Source organism: Musa acuminata, chromosome BXJ2-1, assembly GCF_036884655.1.
Source record: "Musa acuminata AAA Group cultivar baxijiao chromosome BXJ2-1, Cavendish_Baxijiao_AAA, whole genome shotgun sequence".
Taxonomy (NCBI): Eukaryota; Viridiplantae; Streptophyta; class Magnoliopsida; order Zingiberales; family Musaceae; genus Musa; species Musa acuminata.
Genome location: NC_088338.1, coordinates 2,923,359 through 2,945,054, shown reverse-complemented (window position 1 = coordinate 2,945,054; position 21,696 = coordinate 2,923,359). Strand labels below are relative to the sequence as shown.

The window sequence follows — 21,696 nt, the reverse complement described above, 5'->3', positions numbered from 1 at the left end:
CCCAACTCGAAACTAATCGAACGCTTATTATTATAATCTTTAGAGTTGACAAATTTTTTTGGGTTTTTTAATCAAAAATAGATTGCTCAAAGAATAAACTACTTTGAAGATAAAAAAATCTTCTTAAAGAGAAAAAACATTGATTTATTACTCTATAAATATCCTATATACTTTAGGGTCTTAAAGTACATGATACCGAAGAGTCACTTAAAGTATATTTACATAGATCGAGAAGAAAAATTCTAGTAAATCGAGATTTATTATAATAGGAGTATAAGACTTGGGTTTTATTTTTCATATTTAATTTAGAAGAATTTAGATTTTTTCTATAAATATAAACGAAAGATACAATAATATAAATAAAATCATAAAGTCTTAACTATTTAAGGACTCATTTATCCTCGTTCAGATATATAAACAATCATATATTTAGTTAAGTTAAAAATATTTAAATTATTATTATTATTTAAAATAATCTTCTCTATTTACTCATACTAATAATAATAATAATAATAATCAATTCACATCTTCTAACATTTATATTCTATCGAATCATATCGAGCCCTCATCCCTCTTCGCCACCCAAACAGCTCACTTGCATTCTATTCGCCAGCACTTGCAGTAGTAATCTTATCCCCAGAAAGCTAGTGTTAATGTGGTGGAGATTGGAGACGCTGAACTGACATCCAATCGGCCATGGCGCAGTCAAAACTCCATTAAGGCTTTGACACCGACGATTTCTGTGCCTGTCTGCCGACATGTTGTTGCTTGACCTGTTAGATTTGCGTTGTGTGAAGTCAACATGAGGATAAGGTCAACCTTATCGAATCTTCTTATCCTCCCTTTGGATTTCCATCATCTTTGGGTGTGTGTCGTAGGTTGGTAAGTAGTTCAGTCATCTGAAATGCTAACTTCTTTATCTTTTTGTTTATGAAACTAAGGATAAGATGAAGATCAAGTAGAGATAAAACTAAGATACCTAAAAGTAAAACACATGGCCAAAAAAAATTGTAACACCTATAATCCAATAAGTATTTAAATTGGATTAGCATTCACATCTATTCCTGAAATTTTTTTATGAACTTTATCTGCTGGAAAATTTGGTGGATAAGTTTGGTTGATTAACCAACCAAAAGCTACATTAATTTGGTAAGACTTTTGACATGTCCTATGCACAAAAAAAAAAAAAAAATACTTTTTGTATTTTTTAGTAGATCTCGAAAGATTAAACATCTTCAAGTTTGTGAGCGAGAATGTTGATTATTCAACATAATAAAAAATATAATTACCTCGCCATGGACATTAACAGTGTTTCGAATCATGCCAAAGGTTATGGTTCCGGTTTTGTGATTATTCTAACATAATGAAGAATCTAATTATCTTAATAGGAATTGATAAAAGTGTTTGGAATCACATAAATCTTATATGTACTTTAATTATTTTCATTTTGTGACCAAAGTATGCCATCTATAACATTGATATTTCATATAAAATCATAGTAAAGTTTAAAAATCTGAAATGATTAAAGGTTTAAAGAATGTTTCCGTAAGTCTTATTCTAAAAAAAACAATGAAATAAATAATTTATAGTGAGACTTAGCAAAAGCAATGAAGAGATGAGTGTAGGAATCTTTGAAGCTAGGCATAATGTGTCTTGACATAATGGTCCACATTATTACTACCAATGATGAATTGGGTGAGTCGAATAAGTTTTATTTGACTAAAATAATAATAAGTTGTTTCTGATGTAAAATTATACAACTTGGAGATTAAGTAAGATCGGGACTTTGATCGAGTATTCAAATAAATTCAAAGCAATAATATAAGATTAATTAAGGAAGTTGACGTTACTCGTAAGGTTCTATTTGTGTTACTCGTGAATTTTAAGCAAAGGTATCTAGATTTTTTTGTTCGTAATAGGTGATGGGAAGTAAAGCACAGGATTTATCTTGCACATATTTTATTTTTATTAGATTATAATAGAATTTGGATATGTGGATTGGAACTTGTATGAGGTCATCAAAGGGGATATCATTCACACATATTAAAGTGAGAATTTTGGAGTGGATATGTCTCCAATCCATAATCGCCTCCATACTAGAAGAGAAATATGAGACATTCGATGAATACTTATCCCTCATTTTATGGATCCCTACTTATCACTCTTCTAGAAAAAAAAATACGATACTATCCAAAGAATATTCATTCATATAAAAATATTATAAATCTCATATTATGAAAAAGGAATGAAAAATTAAAAGCTTATAACCACAAAGAACTTTAGATGAGATGCCTAACGAGGGCAGAATCCTCTAATATCTATTTTTTCTCTTTTACTCATCCCGATCACTCTTCTATGTTATCTTCACCTATCATAGTAATCCCATCACCAACATTTTGTGTTGATACTATGAAGGTTAATGTATTTGAAATGATATATACTTGGAATAAAATACAATAATGGTTTGAAAGAGATTATATATATATATATATATATATATATATATATATATATATATATATATATATATATATATATATATATATATATATATATATATATATATATGTATGTATATATATATATATATATATATATATATGTATGTATATATATATGTATGTATGTATGTATGTATGTATGTATGTATATTGAGGTTAATGAATTTGATAGGTTTGTTATAGGAGACAGAAAGTGATAAAAATACATGATCTATACGTTTGGTTGATCAATAGAGAGTGCATATTTGGAATAATTCTTTCTTAAAGAAAATATTCCTCAAAAACTAAGCAATGATTTATAAGTTTCATATGTATTTAGGTGTTTGCATGTGGAAAGTAATTAGAGTATTTATAGAGTTTTATTTTTTTAATATATCTAAAAAGATTGACAGAATTTTTTTAGATAGGAGATGTCTATTTGAGTTGACTTAGGATAGAATTTTTTTAGAAATAGACAGATAATATTGAATCATATAAATCTTACATGTATTATTTTTAATTTTAATATTAATATTTTTATTATTTAAATTGTATTTTGTTATTTAGATATAATTTTTAATAACAAAGTTGTCTCTCAAAAAAGTAGAACATAATCCTCTATGTTGGCCATTTTAAATAGTTATATAATTTTATGATTTTAATATATTTTTAAAGAATAAATAATAAAAATAGAATTCGAATCAATTATTTTATTTTATAATAAACTATGGAGGCCTTTATCAACTATGATGACACATTCATGACTTTAGTTACATGAAAAAACTCACTCACACACTCTATTTACTACTGAGAACAAAAGCTTAATTATTCCACCATGATTAAGTAGCAAAGAATCGAGCACAAAGAACGGTATCTTATTAGACAATGAAGTAGTTGACCAACAAGCCAAAAGATGGTTAGAGACGGAAGACAGATTCTAGCCAAAAGATTAAGTAGCAAAGAATCCGCAACCTTTCTTCTCCGAGTACAGAAGGAACAGCAAAAATCAACATCCAAGCTCATGGATTCACGGAGTGATGTTGGGGATCAGGTCCTCCTGGGATCGCCCTCTTCGTGTCATCTAGGACCTCCGCCGCGTCCCCATGGATCGACCTGCCCGTAGCAAACCCCATACGATATCTCATCAGCTTCGATCTCCCGCGCGCGTAATCGGCAACCCGAGACGGCGCCTCACCGGACATAATGCGACACTGACTGTTCCCGATCGAAAACACGAGTAAGATTAGAAGTAAACTAGTGCTAAGACCCGATCTCATCGTCTACCCTCCTTCCTGATAACACTTCACCTTGAAGGCGCTGTGTTAGTAGCGCTGTGTTAGAAGTTATATATAGGTAGTCGATAGAAAGAGAGAGAGAGAGAGAAAGAGAGAGACGGGTGGTCCAGTTATGAGCGTTTTTGTTTCGCGACCACCCACTTTGGGAGATGGCGATTGAAGCTCTGAGGTAGGAAAGGGATCGGAATACCTCGTAATTCTTTAAGAGCCGCACTTCACATCGTTCTTATCCGGTTGTGTCCTCGTAGGCACCACCGAACTGTTGGCCGACGCCGGCCACCTTCGCTATTCTAAAACGGCACGTAAGTTGCAGATGCATGTCTCATGCCATTCTTATATATATCCATTACGATAATTCATTTCTCATGATGGGACCTCCACAGGTTTGGTAGTTATCGTCACTATGGCTTGTATGGCACCCACTAATGATTCTTATGAGCCAAAAGAGTAGAAGCTTTTGGGGTAATCGAATGGGCATTTGCATCATCACAGCTATCAGTGATCCTATCCAAGTTTTTGTTCGTGCATTTTACAAGTGTTAGCATGCAATGTCCCTCTACTCGTTCATCAGCAATGCTGCGGGCATTGGCTGCCAAAACAGTGATCACTCGAAGTGAGGGACAGTTAGTTCTTCCTTCCTTTCTCCTCGAATCCTCTCTACTTTCTCCAAGGGTTTCAGTTGGAGCTTCCCTCATGCCACATTGATATCGACCGACTGATGAATCCAAATCCATGTCACCATCCATTTTCCAAGCATAAGTGGAAGCTCAGCATGAGTAGGATCGATCGCCAGAGAAATAAAACATTGGATTCTCGGGCCCGTGGCATTCTGCAGAATCAAAGTGGGCGCCTTGTAATGGAAGGATGAGCCACGCATTATCCGCTAAAAAGTGCATCAGTGGGGGAATCATGTTGGACAGCCAAGTGCTGACTACAAACACAGTCGACTCTCCACTTCAAAGGTCAAAATGAAGCTGCATGCACGAGACCATCCAATGTCCTCAAAAGAAGTTTCTCGACGTGAAATGCACTGGCGGATTGACTATGGAGCATTTGACGTGAATGGGTGATGAGTTGACCAATAAAAAGAATTAACACTTTGGAAATTGGAGACATCCATTAGTGAGACTACTAATGAGAGATGGGGTCCGATACAAAATCTTCACGTTAATGTAATCTAATAAAATAACAGCATCCACTTCCTTTTGCTTGAGCATTATACAGAAAATGTTAGGAAAATTAGGACATGTCTTAGATAACGTATATTCAATTGATTTTGTTATCTTCATATGATGCGTTGATTAATTATTGGAATCTATGAAATCCTCTTTATCATATTTTAGGTCGACTTTGCTACCGTAACTCTCTGTAGAAAAATAAGTCTTGACATCATACAAGTTCTAGGGAACCTTCTTGATTGTGCACAGTTTTTCCTCGAGTCCAAAGGAGGTTGGTTGGTCGAGGCTAAGGCTTCTTCCCTGAGTTCAAAGAAGGTTGGTCGGTTGATATAATTTTAGCATAGAGAGATCTCCATAAAACGAGAGAATGATTTAAACTCATAAGACTTATTTTTTTTTTTCGATCGATCCTCTCTTTGTGGATGAAAGGTGCCTAAGACAATGAAGTTCGATCAGGCCAAGATCATGGTCAAACCCAACATTAGACCTATAGGTCAATCAAGTTCAACCAATCTACAAGCACGATCTTGGTCCATACCAACATGACAAGAGAGGATAATTTCAAACAAAATTAGTATAAAAATGTAATGTAGAGATACAAAAATTCATATATATCATCTCATTAGATATAAAATCGTAAATGTCATTTCATTAAAAATGTATTTGATTCATAACAAATTGAGTGAAGAATAATGGAAGCATAACAATGAAGTAAGAAGAATTTCAAGATATATTAATGGCGTATGAAATATTTCGGAATATATCAATAATATGTGAAATATTTCAGAGCATATCAGTGACTTATAAAATATTTCGGAGTATATCAACAACATATGAAATATTATGATATTTAAAATATTTCAGAATATATCAATAGCAAATAAAACATTTCGAAACATATCAATGAATAAATAAAAAATCTAAGCTCAAATATCATATTTGACATTACATTCATTCTTATTCAAAATATATATATATATATATATATATATATATATATATATATATATATATATATATATATATATATATAGAAACTCATATAATCAATCTATGAGTGGTTCTGTTTCGTCACCACTCACTTCGGGAGATGGCGATTGAAGCTTTGAGGTAGGATAGGAATCGAAATACCTCGTAATAGTTGTTTATACGCACTCCACCACGTTCTTATCCGGCTGGAGTCTCCTCGTTCGTACCACCGAACTGTCAGTCGACGCTGGCGACTTTCGCTGTTCTAAAACGGCACGTAAACTGCAGATGCATGTCTCATGCCATTCTCGTGTAGTTCTCGTCATTCCATGGTCTAATGGATGCATACATCCATTACGATCACTCATTTCTCATTATAGGACCTCCACAGGTTTGTGTAGTTCTCGTCACTGTGGCGTATATGGCACCCACTAACGATTCTTTTGAGCTAAAAGAGTATAAGCTTTTGGGGTAATCGAATGGGCATTTGCATTGTCACAGCTATCAGTGATCCTATCCAAGTTTTGGATCGTGCATTTGAGAGTGGTAGCATGCAATGTCCCTCTACTCGTCCATCAGCAATGCCGTGGGCGTTTCTGGCAAAACAGTGAGCACTTGAAGTAAGGTAGAGTAGTTCTTCTTCCCTTTCTCCTCGAATCCTCTCTATTTTCTCCAAGGGTTTCAGTTGACGCTTCCCTGATGGCACATTGATATCGACTGACTGATGAATCCAAATCCATGTCACCATCCATTTTCAAGTTGATCTTAATCAAAATCATGAAAGGAAGGTATTGATTTTTATATCATAAAGATGTTATTGTAAATAATTTTATCCGAGATGATAAACAAATTGTTGACGAGAAATCAAATCCAATAAAAGCTTGGGTTACGACTTAAGCTAAGCTTATATAATTTCCACGATAGGTCAAAAATTATAATTTTCATAGAAATTATATATTTATGCTTGAAAATGATAAAATTTTAGGATAAGGAAGCGAAGCATAATAAAAATTGTTTGAAAAATCAATATCATATATATAACCCTACCAAAGTGAGCAATATAATCATTTGACTTAAAACTTTCACCCATACAAAAAGAAGCGTTATTTGGATCTCCATTTTAGTAAAATGCATATTTTAGATGCCACATCCATCAATTAGAGGAAAATTTAAACCCTCTAGCCATATCAAAGGGATTGTCATTCAATGCATTATAATAGATTTTTCCTATGTGTTAACCATTATGATCCCTCAATGATCCATTTAGATGAATGATTCTTTTTTAAGACTCAAACCATAATATGCTTGATTTAGTCTCACATATGAAGTAGATTAATTTAAATTGATTTATAAAGATCTAATGTGTGTATTGTTTTTAACTTCAATATTTTTGAGATTCAGATTTAACAAATCAATCCTGAAAATTTAAATAAACTTAAAGAGCACCATAGGCTTTTCTTGAGACTATGAGGGGTGGGGGGGCTCCAAGAATGGGGAGAAGGGAGGGTGATGACCCTTCTTCTTAAGGTCGAGGTGGCCATGTTGACGTAGAAACACAGATTCTGCCTAAACACTACTAATATGCAAACACCGCTATATCCCTTCTCAGAATTACTGCACTGGACCAGGCTTTTCGGAGAGTTTAAGGCCTAAGAACAAGGAGGATAGATGGTGAGATCGGGTCTTAGCACTAGTTTAATTATTTCTGGTCTTACTCCCACACTCATTTTGGATGGCCTTTCCGTGTGTTTCCTTATATGATGCTTCTAAGGCAAGTCTTAGAGCTAGTCTTAGAAAATTTACCAATCCAACAAAGATAATAAAGCAGAAATAATAAAAGCGATAAGAACACCGACTATTACAAATATCTTAGGAAGATGTTCCTAGGTCATAAAACACGAAACTACTAAATAAGAAAAGCCTAAAGTAAATAATTAAGTTTTCTTGTGGTGCACCTGACTTCAAAGTTCAGACCCTTATTTATAATTTAAATAGGAGATATCAAACTTATTTTTCCTGATATAGGACTACGTGGGACTTGCTAAACTAATCACAAGTAATCGGAGTTTGAGCATTTATGAGTTCGTAAAGTTAGCAAAACAGTACACATTAAAAATACTCCAGAAAATATGGCAGATTAAAAGTAATGAAAACATTACATAGTACTCCTTATTTTTTTTGTACTATTCTCTTCTCCTTCGCCCTCAAATTCTACATAAAAAACAACAGCAAACACCATTTGATAGTCCATCAGCGTCGAGCTCCTGAAGCTCGTCGACCGCCTCCGGTCGGTAACCCGAGACGGTGCGTCGCCGTACATAATGCGAGACTTACTGTTCCCGATGGAAGACACGAGTAGGATCAGAACTAAACTAGTGCTAAGACCCGATCTCATCGTCTACCCTCCTTGCTGATAACGCTTCTCCTTGAAGGCGCTGTGTTAGTAGCGCTTCTGTATATATAGGTATCGAGAGAGAGAGAGAGAGAGAGAGAGAGAGAGAGAGAGAGAGGAGGGTGGTCCAGTTATGAGCGTTTTTGTTTCGCGACCACCCACTTTGGGAGATGGCGATTGAAGCTCTGAGGTAGGAAAGGGATCGGAATACCTCGTAATAGTTCTTTAAGAGCACCGCACTTCACATCGTTCTTATCCGGTTGTGTCCTCGTTGGCACCACCGAACTGTTGGCCGACGCCGGCCACCTTCGCTATTCTAAAACGGCACGTAAGTCGCAGATACATGTCTCATGCCATTCTTATATATATCCAGTACGATGATTCATTTCTCATGATGGGACCTCCACAGATTTGTGTAGTTATCGTCACAATGGCGTGTATGGAACCCACTAATGATTATTTTTAGCCAAAAGAGTAGAAGCTTTTGGGGTAATCGAATGGGCATTTGCATCATCACAGCTATCAGTGATCCTATCCAAGTTTTCGTTCGTGGATTTATGAGTGATAGCATGCAATGTCCCTCTACTCGTTCATCAGCAATGCTGCGGGCATTGGCTGCCAAAACAGTGATCACTTGAAGTGAGGGACAGTTAGTTCTTCCTTCCTTTCTCCTCGAATCCTCTCTACTTTTTCCAAGGGTTTCAGTTGGAGCTTCCCTCATGCCACATTGATATCGACCGACTGATGAATCCAAATCCATGTCACCATCCACAAGCATAAGTGGAAGTTCAGCATGAGTACGATCGATCGCCAGAGAAATAAAACATTGGATTCTCGGGCCCGTGGCATTCTGCAGGATCAAAGTGGGCGCCTTGTGATGGAAGGATGAGCCACGCATTATCCGCTAAAAAGTGCATCAGTGGGGGAATCATGTTGGACAGCCAAGTGCTGACTACAAACACAGTCGACTCTCCACTTCAAAGGTCAAAATGAAGCTGCATGCACGAGACCATCCAATGTCCTTAAAAGAACTTTCTCGACGTGAATGTTGTTTGAAAGAGTCTCCTAGATAACGTATATTCAATTGATTTTGTTGTCTTCACATGATGCGTTGATTAATTATTGGAACACATGAATCCTCTTTACGTCGACTTTGCTACCGTGATATGTGCTGATATCACACGAGCTCTAGGGAACACTTGTTGATCATGAACAGCGATTCCCTCAAGTCCAAAGGAGGTTGGTTAGTCGAGGCTAAGGCTTCTTCGCCGAGTAAAGAGAAGGTTGGTCGGTCGAGGAAAAGGCCTTCTCCCTGGGTTCAAACAAGGTTGGTCAGTCGATGTAAGACTAGTAGAGGGAGATCTTCATAGAAGGAGAGAATGATTTGAACTCATAAGACTTCATTTTTTCCGATCAAGCCTCCCTTTGTGAGGAAGGTGCCTAACACAATCAAGTTCGATCAACCTTGGCCATAATCGAGCCCAAGATCTGATCCATGCATCAACTAAGTTCATTCGGCCTATGGCCCCAACCTCGGTTATCGTAGAACTAGAGACCTACTAGAGCTCAATCGGATCAAGGGCTTTGATCTTGTGTCTACATATTATGTCATAGATTAGGTAGCCTTAAAGTTAATATAAGTCATTGGTAATAATGTTTGTCTTCTTATGTTTATTGTAGGATTATAAAAGCATTTAAAAACATATTGGTCAAACCTTTTATAAATGAAACATTCAATTTCATATTTATCATAACTAAATTTAAAATTTCTATAACTTTAAATTTTCTATGGTTCATGGTTTTGTTATATTAAATTCATTGGTTCATTTAAAAATTTACTATCACGATGAGATAATTGATATATTAAATTCATTGAGTCTAAACTATTTCGTCTCAAACTAACAGTAGTATACCTATCAGACCTTTATAAGAGTTACACAATTGCATACGATAAATTGGTGAGAGAAGTCAGTAAATTATTGATTTATAAAGATATCATCCCAAATAAGTAGTTTATAATCATTTTTTTCAAGTCAATCTGAATCAAAATCACTAAAGGAAGGTACTATTTTTGGGTCATAAAGATATTAATATAAATAATTTTATCAAAGATGATAAACAAATTGTTCATGAGAAATCAAATTATCTAATAAAAGCTTAGGCCAAGACTTAAGCTAAGCTTATATAATTTATGCGATAGGTCAAAAAATTTAATTTTCATAGAAATTATATATTAATGATTAAAAATGATAGCATTTTAAGATCAATTACAAGGAAGTGAAACATAATAGAAAATATTTGAAAAGTCAGTATCATATATATATATATATATATATATATATATATATATATATATAAAACCCAAAAAAAGTGAGCAGTATAACCATCAGACCTAAAACTTTACCCATACCAAAAGAAGCTTTTTTTTGGATCTCCATTTTAGCAAAATGCATATGTTAGATGCCACATTCACCAATTAGAGGGAATTTTGAGCCCTCTAGGCATATCAGAGGGATTGTCATTCCATGCATTATAATAGATTTTTCCTGTAATGTGAACTACAGTCAGCATTATGATCCCTCAATGGTCCATTTAGTTTTAGATTAATCCTCCAAGAGGACCTAAATATGATAGAGAAAATATAAAAATAAAAATTCCTCGAAATCCATGACCAGAGGAAATACAAAGAATGATATGAGAAATGATTCATTTTTAAGACTCGAATAATAATGTCCTTGATTTAGTCTCACAGGTTAATTTAAATTGATTTATAAAGATCTATATATTGTTTTGAACTTAAGTATCTTGAGATTCAGATTTAACAAAGTTAATAGATCAATTATCCTATTAAGTCGTCCTAAAAATTTAGATAAATTTAAGATCAGCAGAGTTTTTTTTTTTTTTAATGAGAGATTACGGAAACTCGTAATACTTTGGAGGAGGCTCCGAGAACGAGGAGAAGGGAGGGTGATGACCCTTCTTCTTGGTCGCAGCAGAGAAGGTCGAAGCGGCCATGTTGACGTAGAAACACAGATTCTGCCTAAACACTACTAGTATGCAAACACCGCTACATCCTTTCTCAGAACTACTGCACTGGACCAGGCTTTTCTTTGTGTGTGTGTGTGTGTTTTCGGAGAGTTTAAGGCGTAAGAGCAAGGAGGATAGATGGTGAGATTGGGTCTTAGCACTAGTTTAATTATTTCTGGTCTTACTCCTACTACTGACAAAATGTGTCAGTTTTTAGTTTTAAGAGTAAGACCAGAGATTAAACTAGCGCTAAATCCCAATCTCACTATCACCCAAGCTTTGTGGTGTACACATTGCAGTCGATCGTTAGCTTATATAGAAACAGCGGGAGAGACAGAGAGAGAGAGAGAGAGGGGGGGGTTCTATATCCCTACTGTACACTTTTTCTTCCTAGATTGCATTGAATCTTTGAAGTAGGATATGGATGTGAATACCTGGCAATGCCTTTTCCCTCTCTGTGCCGCCATATCTTCCTGTACTGATTCATATGATGCTTCTGAGGCAAGGAATCGGAGTTTGCAGCACAGCCGTCAGTAGTGATGCTGCCGAAGCTTTTTGATCGTGCATTCGAGAGTGTCAACACCATCTAGAATTAATTCTTGGGTCGATTCTTAAGAGCAATTGGAAATAAAGAAATGCTGCATTATGCACGAAATGGGATTCTTCTCACTTTTGCTTTCATTTTTGATGGTCGAGTGAAGGTACAGCTGCGGCCTCTTTGCGCTTTCCTTTGCCCCTCGTTTCTTCTCTGATCTCCGTTTCTTCCTCCACCAGTTGGCCGCCTCCATTTCTCCTCGTTTCAGTCGGAGCATCGTCTGACCAAATCGACATTGACTGATGAGGATACGATATCCACGTCGGAGCCCATTACCGAACTGGATTTGATGGTTGGAATCTAGGAAGTGCTCACCAGCTTCAGTGGTGGAAGATGAGAAGGCAAAATCACGTTGTGGCATATCGCAGGATCGAAGTGGGCGCCTTGGCAGCAAAGGACAATAGCATCTGTTCATCGTGCTTGAAACACAAGCATAGGCAAGTCATACTCCCATCACATCCACGCACTAGCACCCAAAAGCGCAGATGCGGTAGGACAAACGACTCCTCAACATCCAAGTACTGAGCACACGCATCCAGAGTCCGATTCAACACATACTAATCGGAAGAAGACTTTGCTCTAATGCGGAGTCTTTGTCAAGCATATACCTGAACAACGTTATGGTTGGTCTTTAGAAAACCAAACAAAAGATTTTTGATTATGCTTGTGACCCTCATCATCCGATACATGTCAAGTGTGATTTACAAACATGGATTTTAGAAAATGTACAGGTTTTTTTGTTGCTTGAAGCACATCAATTTTGGCATGCATAGAAGACCAGGATTACAGTGGCACATTATCACTGATTGTAAACCAGTCTCAAAATAACTCATGTTGATCAGGCTTGTGGTCAGAAATGGCAGGTTTACCCCGTCCGAAGGAGAAACCCCTTGTTCCATCTGGCATCCTCGGCCCTTGTACAGGCTTGTGTGGAAAATCAACAGCAGAAGCAGGGGGATTGCGTCCATGGCCTGTGGAGAAGAATGATGAGAATTACACGGACTAACAAACTGAACATACCAGGCAAACATGCAAGGAACATACCATGGTCATGCATGCTCAAAATGTAATTTTCTTATAATATACAAAAGTTATGAACACAGTAGTGAACCCCAGCAATCTGGTCAGCATAGCAGATATACATCAACAAAATGCATGGAATATCTATCATACAAGCTTATGCTATCTGGCCATCTATATAAATATTAGTGGTATGCCCACATATCGGATGGTGAAAAGTAACTCACCACACTGAACAGATGGCCTAGGGACATAGAACTTTAGGAGTTAAAACTTCAGTTGGCAAACCAAAAAAAATACTAGCACTCCCAGTCCTTACAGTGTTCTACGTCAAGCTATGACTAATAGCTGATTGTAGTGACAACATATTACTAGATTCCTGACATTTTCTCTTGAAAAGAAGTGAAATGACAACCCAAAATGCTTGAAAGAAATACAAAGCTGAAGTAAACAAACATATGATGGGACTAGAGAAGCCATAAGGTACTATACCATGTCCATTATCACTTTGTCGAACTTGACCTCTTCCTCGACTTTTGTATCGATTCCTTCGAACACCTTTACCCTGCTCTCCTTCCTACATAAACAAGGATTTAGGGAGAGGAGGAAGTAATTCAAGGTCACAATGCCATTATGTTAAGAATGCTCATATGACACATTAGGTACCAAATGGGCAGGGGAAAAAAGAAAATCTCATGATGTTGTTATTTGTCTATAAAAATATCCATGATAGATGTTAAAGTTTATAGTTGTGTCGGTGCATACGTCTCAATTAGCTGCATATAAACATCCGGTTTAAATACTTGATAAACTGGACCTTAAGGAAACCAAATACCAAATGACATTGCCAGCGCATAAACTCAGAAGCGACCGACCTCAGTTGTGGGTAGCTCCTCATGGTTGTCTAATGAACTCTTCTCCCTATCTGCAGTTGGTTCGTCTACTTGAGCACTATTGCTCTTCTCAACGGATGTTGCCTTGCGTCCTTTTGGGACAAGCCCATACTTTCCCTGAAATAAAATGACTTTAGTTATGAAAATAAGTCAGCCAATCCAAGAAATGCAAAACAGGATGCAAATTACCATTCTCTTGAGCAAAAGCTCAACACGCATGCCACTTCTCCAATTCTTTTCATCATTCAGAGAGCTGACCTGAGTTAGTGACAAAAAAGAAAACAATGCTTTGTGATGATGCTACTCTCATATAAGCACTACAAAACATCTTTAGATATAAATGGATCACTCACAGCACTCGCAGCTGCATCAACTGTTTCGTACTCAACAAGAGCATGTACCTGAGAAAGGTACCGGCAAAATAAACATTAGACACTGGACATAGACAAGTTCAACTCTAATCACAAAAAAACAGCCATTTATTTCCTACATATACATCCCATAAAAAGTAAATGAAGACCGGTTTTGGTCACTTGTGTACACAAAATTTTGTATACCTTAGAGCTGATTGTGGCTCCAGACTTCCAGTTACTTGCTGATTTGTCTACTGATCGTGGATCATGGAGAGTAATCTTCACAATCCTAAACAATTTAAGCAGAAGCTTCCACAAATAGATTCCCAAAGGATTCTTTAGTTAAAGATATAACAATAACATACTTTCCGAGTTTGCCGAAGATTCTTTGCATATTTTCTTCTGATCTATCATCCGGTAAATTCTCCACTAAAATAGTTCGTGACTAGCAGGTCAACAGTCACATTTTGGAAATTAGCACCAATCTGGGATAGATCAACATGTCAGAGAAGATTAAGAAATTACAAAATGTACCTTCGCTTCAGTGGTTGCAACAACTGGCAATGGATTTAATCTCCTCACTTTTTTCCCATCCTCACTAACAACCTGCAGTAAATATATCAATTTGCTTAGTTTGCTGAATAAAGTCACCAGCATAACCACCTCAAAGAGCACAAAAATTCCACATGTCTGCATATAATTAAAAGGCCATATATGCAAGGAAAGAAAATACAACAAGAAAATTTATGCAACAACTTACAAGCTGGGAGGATGTTCTAAGTGCAGCTTCAATTAAAGATAGGTCTTGAACAAGCTTTTTCATTCTTCTAAAGGATGCAATAACTGCAATAGGAACTGCAAGAACCAAATAGAATACAGTTACAGATTAATGAGTAACACAACTTCTTGTGTTCTTATCTAAATTGTATTCAATAATATGTATGACACGATGAAGGCCATATTGCAGCCAAACTTCATATCATTAAGAAAGTCTTATTGTCTACTCCATTACACGACATTTTCTTTTGTAAACTATAACTGTTCTAGTTCTATTATGTGTCAACGTTCAGCCTTGTCAGCGTTCTTAGTACTAGGCCAAGCCCAAGTTGAAGTCAGCGCAATCCCTAACCTCAACACCAATCCCAGAATTCCTTGTACAAATCAGTTTACTTCAATTAAATTCATGATTTCATTCCTAATTTCTCAGAGTCATATTTCATCCACAATAACATAAATTTATTCTACATTACAGCATATTACAAATTTGATTCTGCATAAATTTGCACAAATCATAATTGTAAATTAAAATTTATAACCTCTTCCATGGTGCAAAAAGGCACTATATGTTAACAACAATAGTCAACCAGTAATTGGCTATTACAATATGTTCAGACAACATGCCCCAAGCACAAGTCCAATACAGATACTCAAAAGGTGACAACATTCTGCTAACATCATCACCGGTCAATAATCTCAGTTTATTACAAAAATCCAATTTTATTACATTTCAAAAGTTTTAACTTTATTTCAATCACAGTTTAAAAGCTACTAGAATAAACAAAGGTCTAAGCTCTCGATAGAAGGGTATTTAAATTAAATAGGTTTGCAGTGTTTCTGATGCTAATGCCCACAATTGTCATGTGTCTTTCAAAAAAATCAACAACTATTCTTAGTAACATTGAAGAGTAGGGTTGTGCCAAACAGAATATCAAAAAGAAAGTCTCAATGGAAGGCTGAATAATAAACTCTACTGGAATACACTCAGTATGCACAACAAAGCAAATCGATTTATATCAAGCATACACAAGATATCATACACTATCAATGGCACATGAGACGTTCGATTGACTTAGACTCTTCAGCGAATGGAAAGGCATCATGTTGCACTTGCAACAGATGATCAAGTGTTGTCGTACCCACCATGGGTACAACACGCCTCCCTTAACAAATAAGAGACCATCTAGCTACCACAAATGACAGCTCGTAATTCCAATGGGCATCACCCTACCGTCACAGGACTTTGGTCCTCGACAAGAATCAATATCCATCCTAAATACTCAGTGTCATGCATTTATATCATCATTTTCAAATTGCATCATGAACACATCCAAGCATATATACATATGATGGGTGACATCAGCATCAACGAGTCAAGAGAAGTAGGTAATATAAAACATGAAATTGATTCCCAAAGATAATGGATCTAAGGGGTAGGTTGGATCTTGATCCAAGAACTATTAATATTTGAACTAAGGGGTATGTTCCATTTTTATATTACACGGTAGGTCAGTATTGGTAGTGTGATACCTTCGGGTATCAGTGAACTATTAGACATGATTGCTAGATGATCTTCTACTTGGTAAGGGAGACGTGCCGTAGCAAGTGAGACGTTGTTCCAACTGTTAAGTGTGACATGATTCCTCTCAGTTAGCTGAAGTCATCTAGAAGTCAAACATCTCATGTGTCACTGATGATGTGTATGATATGTTGTGTACTTGATATAAATTGATCAACTTCATTGTGTGTACTAAACATTTATTATATTATTCATCCATTGATCCTACTTGCACTTTCTTTCTTGTTGTTCCTTTCTTTCCTATTTGAGACTATCGTATCCAACAATGTTTCTGATATGCATTTTTCAGTTCTAATATACTTTAAACTGTGATTGATATAAAGTTAAATGTTTGAAATATAATAAATTTAAAATTCTTGTAATAAATTGAGATTATCATCATGTGATGGTATTAGTAGAATGTGGCCACTTTTTGAGTATTTATATTGGAGTTGTACTTGGAGTGTGATAGCAATTATGAGAGTTCTCAGGGGGTATATAATAGATTGAGGAGAGAGAGTTGTGTCGATATAGCTTATACAATAGAAATTTCTAACTCTCCAGGTACAAGATATATCATAAAAAATGCATGGGGAGATATTATTGCTACTAGATGTGTCTCATGCATGCTAAGGAGGCAAGTAAGATATGAAGCTAGAGTGATTTTGGAGGATTTGAACAGCACACAACTCAAAGACTTAAGCGTAACATAGGATTGTATAAGCAAATGAAATAGTTATATGTTCAAATGAATGTCCACTTGTGCCTTGGATTGTTAAATCCTCAATGGAAAATGTAAGATCACTTGCTAAGTTGGTTCACATATTGACCAACTTTGGCAGATTGTGCGTGGTTACACATAGCTGGGGAGATGGCTTACAACATCTTATAAAGAGACTTTTAGGTCAATCCCATAGTCGGGGGTTAATTAATGTCCAAAAATTAATTGGCTTAAACAAACTAAAATGAAAAAGAAATAACCATGCTGAATAAAATATATAGCAATCACAAAATTAAAAGTTAAAATGTTCTGAAACCCAAAAAAAGTATCAACCAAAATTGTTTGCATTGCCAAACTAATATGTCAATTCTATTATATTACATGTTAAAGTGATAGCAAACAAAAAAATGATAAGCTTGAGAGAACTAGGGGTAACTTAGAACCTAACATTTGCCTCGGGATCACTATAGGTACTCACTCCTTTAAACAGTGTTACAAACAGTAAAATGTAGAGCTAATTAAGCAGGCAATCAGACCTAGAGTAGATAAACAGCACTTTGATAGTTGGTACAGGTAAAGCATCTGCTGGTAGTAATTACAATTTACGATTACTACAGACAGTTGCTAGCACCTGCAGACATTTTACACACACCAAGATGAACGTAAAATAATTTACTCGAGGGACGATCTCAGGTGAGTAAGGAAGACATCACTTCCTGCCAGAAAATCAAGCTGATGAGCCACCTTCAGTACCGCACTGGGCGGCAATCATCAAGTACAGGATCATCAATATTCTGTCTTCATGGTCCCTTAACAAGTATAGAGGTCATGCTAAGAAACAAAAAAAAAAAAAAGAGGCTGACAAAACAAACTGTATCAGCTATTCAGAAACCGTCAGAACATCAACTGATTCTGCAATACAAAATAGACAAAGAGAAACTATATCGGTACAAGGGGAAGAGGCCCTGTAAGCAGTATTCTCATATGGAAGTACTAAAATATACCAAAAAAGGACATGGAGAGTAGCTTTTCCAACAAACCATGTCCAGAAATAAGTTCAAAGACAAAAGAAAATGTGAAGTTGCAACCAGTGTGAAACCACAATAATAAAAAAAATAGGTTATTTGTAGAAGGAATTCTTGAAGAAAATGATAATGGCATTAACAAAGCATAAATCCTTGAATATTACAAAAATCTTAGGGATAGAGAGAATCAGTTGGCAGTTGGTTGAGTAGTCATTCAGACAAACTAGATGCTCAGCACAACTGTGAATAGCTGCACCAGGAGAATCATCTAGTTGGGCCAACCTGTCATCAGTACCTGCTTTATTTCATCAACTTCTCCCTCAGTCTTGGTTTCATGTTTTAATAATATATGTACAGTATATCTCTGGAGTTGTTTATCAAGAAACTCGCAAAGAATTTGACAAACCTAACGATAGAAACATTATGGCACAAGCATACAACCATCCTATAAGTCAATCATAAAAATCTGAGAAGGCTGAAAAATATTGATAAATGATCCTTGAAAAAGGAACTAAATACTGTTTTTCAAAGAAATTCTCAAAGAATTTGACAAACCTATTGATACAAGCATTGTGACACAAGCATAGAACCATCCTCCTAGTCAATCATAAAAAAACTGAGAAGGATGAAAAAATATTAATAAATGATCCATAAAAAGAATGAACTATAAAATAATAAGAAAACTAATAGATATAATACAAAAAGACAATCAAAGTGAACTTGATGGATTTTATTATGAACTGTCAGGATTATACAAAATAAAGAAAGGAACAAACCACAGCATATGTGAACCTACATCTTATTTCATGTCAAAGTGGACTTGATGGAATGAAAACCGTGATCACATCATTTGGAAGAATATTTTGAATAACTAAACTTCTGATTGGGGCCTCTAAGCAACTTAATCATTCATACTCTTCATATGAACAACAACAATCAACCAACAATGAATATATAATCACATCTACCACCAGACACAAAATGAAAACCTTTTTGGGTATAAATGCAACTAATATTGAGCTACAGCAAATAAATCCAGCAAGTCATAAAGTCTAAAAACTTACCATATCCCTTCTTGTCCTTCTTGATGAACTTTAACAAAAACTTATCTGTAGGCAGATTTTCATCGCTGAAGTAGTACTCTACCTACAAAGTGATCAATTAATTAATCAAAGAAAAAGGAGATCCTACACTGCACTATAATCATAACATTACCCCTGCCACTGAGTTTAATTCACTAAATTTTGTTTATTGGAGATAAATTTACCTAATAATTTATGCTAGTATTAGCCCTTAAATTGGTACTATGATACAACTAAAAATTAGATTAAATGCAACAACTCCAGATGTCTTTGCTCATTTGAGATATAAGGTATAAGCGACTACCAACGTTGCGTCCAATTCCTTAACTCAGACACCAGGTTACTCATTGTAACGTGTGTTTGTTATACGCATCATGCAATAGTTATTATTTAATATTTTATATTAATCTTTTTCTTTGTTGTAAAATTCCAATATCATTTTAAACAACAACTTATGCTTCATCAATATGACTACCTATGCCTCCCAATCCAATCATTCCTGCCTGTTACTAAGGTAGATAAGTACACTCAAGAAAAACGAACCAACTACCAAGGCATCCACAGATATCTACGATTCGTCCTCAAGTAAAAGGAAATTGTATATCTACGGTACGATTCGAACCTGACGAACGATCTGATCACGGAGTTCGTCAGAGAGAACTGCCGGACCGGAGGGAGCCGCCTCCGCTTCTTCGAGAATAAGGTCTTCAGGGGCATCAGGGAAGGCGTCGACTTCAAGAAGGGGGTCGATTTCAGAGTCGCCAGTGCCTTCTTGCGGGTCACAGCCGAGATCAACGGCCGAAGGGTCGACCACGGGGTCTTCCATTGCTCCTTGGGTGACCCCGCCTGCCGACGCGTCCGCGAGCGGAGGGACGACGTCGGGGAAGGGAAGGGGCGGCCGAGAGGAGGGAGGTGGATGTGGAGGCGGAGAAGAGGGAGGCCGCTCTTGGGTTTCCATTTCCCACGGCGAGCGGCCACCGGGTTTGTATGAACGCGGCTCCCTCGACTCCGCCTCTATACGACCCCACTCCGGTGTGACTCCACTTTTATAGGGCGGTGAGACGGGCCGAGATCAGGACATGATGGTTAGGGTTAGGGTTTGTGGAAATGGGCCGGGCCAGATTTGTTTCGAGTCCAAGAAAAATAAATAGACTATAGTGCGTTTAATCATATAGTTAAACACAATGTTAATATTTAGAGGATTAATTATGGACTAAATAGTGTTTCTTTTTTGCCAAATACTAAAATATGCTATCTATGCAATATTAGTGATAATTATTCCATCATCGATATGGTTTCAAGCCCTATCAATAAATATAAATAATTTATAATGCATCTAATCGTGTAGTTGGCTGATGACACCACTCAAGAGATCAGTAGTTTTGAGCAAAGGAAGAAGATGGCAGAGTAAAGCATGGACTTAAATACTCCATTTTCATGTTTCTTCTAAATTTCATTGGGTAATTCAAATCCATTGTATAATGAGAAAGACTCTCAATGACTTGAAAACCATAAGTTGATTCGAGTATAGCTGAAAATTGATAAGGCCAACCAATTTTATTAGTTAGCATCACGTGGAATATAAGACTTAATAAAATTAAATGAACCGGAGAAAATATAAGATTAATCAAAAATAAAAATGGACGAATTTTCAAAAAAAAATCTCTGTTTTTTGGATTTTTATTCGAAAAGTAACCATCATTTTCATAATTATTTAGCAGTATTTTTTCTGCATAATACTTTAAATATTTTTGATTTGAGAGTCAACTATCAATTTTTTCTTTATTGATCGACCTATAGGGTTTTAGTATTCTTAGCAAGGTTTTTAATCTTGTATAGTGTCAGCGTACCGAGTGTTACGTCTAAATTAGACATAAAATCTTTCAAAAATATCTAAAAAAAATAGGAAGAAGTTTTTTAAGTTAGAAATAAATTTACATTTAGTATAGTTTTAACAAAACTAATGTAAATTAGGTAACAATAGTGTTATATATATATATATATATATATATATATATATATATATATATATATATATATATATATATATATATATATATATATATATATATATATATATATATATATATATATATATATATATATATATATATATACTTTGAGGAGTAATCTTGTATAAGGTTTACAATTTTGATCTATTTCGGATTATCCTTTTATTAATATTAAATTATCTATAGAAAAATTATTTTAATTGTTAGATTATTTTTGTATACAACTTAAACGTTAAGTTTTAAATAAATTAAGTAAACACATGTATCAATATTCTGCCACCAAAATAAACGACAAACCTTCAAAGGTGGTGAATCGGGA

The 21,696-nt window shown here is 35.6% G+C and overlaps 1 protein-coding gene across 1 annotated transcript; it reads right to left on the bottom strand.

The window, feature by feature from the left end:
* Positions 1 to 12,560: 12,560 nt before the first annotated feature.
* LOC135598434 (la-related protein 6A-like) lies at positions 12,561 to 20,396 on the bottom strand. Its single transcript, XM_065092216.1, has 11 exons — positions 19,988 to 20,396; positions 19,348 to 19,429; positions 14,963 to 15,057; positions 14,737 to 14,808; positions 14,568 to 14,647; positions 14,407 to 14,491; positions 14,203 to 14,250; positions 14,039 to 14,107; positions 13,832 to 13,966; positions 13,449 to 13,533; positions 12,561 to 12,907 (listed from the first exon to the last, which is right to left on the bottom strand). Exons 1-11 carry the CDS (start codon positions 20,321 to 20,323, stop codon positions 12,756 to 12,758), a joined length of 1,239 nt encoding a protein of 412 aa, XP_064948288.1. The 5' UTR covers positions 20,324 to 20,396; the 3' UTR covers positions 12,561 to 12,755.
* Positions 20,397 to 21,696: the final 1,300 nt, after the last annotated feature.

Bases quoted from the DNA above. Each gene is read 5' to 3' on its own strand.
- LOC135598434 (XM_065092216.1), bottom strand. From the start codon at position 20,323: ATGGAAACCCAAGAGCGGCCTCCCTCTTCTCCGCCTCCACATCCACCT. The intron at 19,430-19,987 runs GTTCGAATCGTA...ATCACTTTGTAG, and splicing joins GTGATCAGATCGTTCGTCAG to GTAGAGTACTACTTCAGCGA. The intron at 12,908-13,448 runs GTATAGTACCTT...TCTTCTCCACAG, and splicing joins ACAAAGTGATAATGGACATG to GCCATGGACGCAATCCCCCT.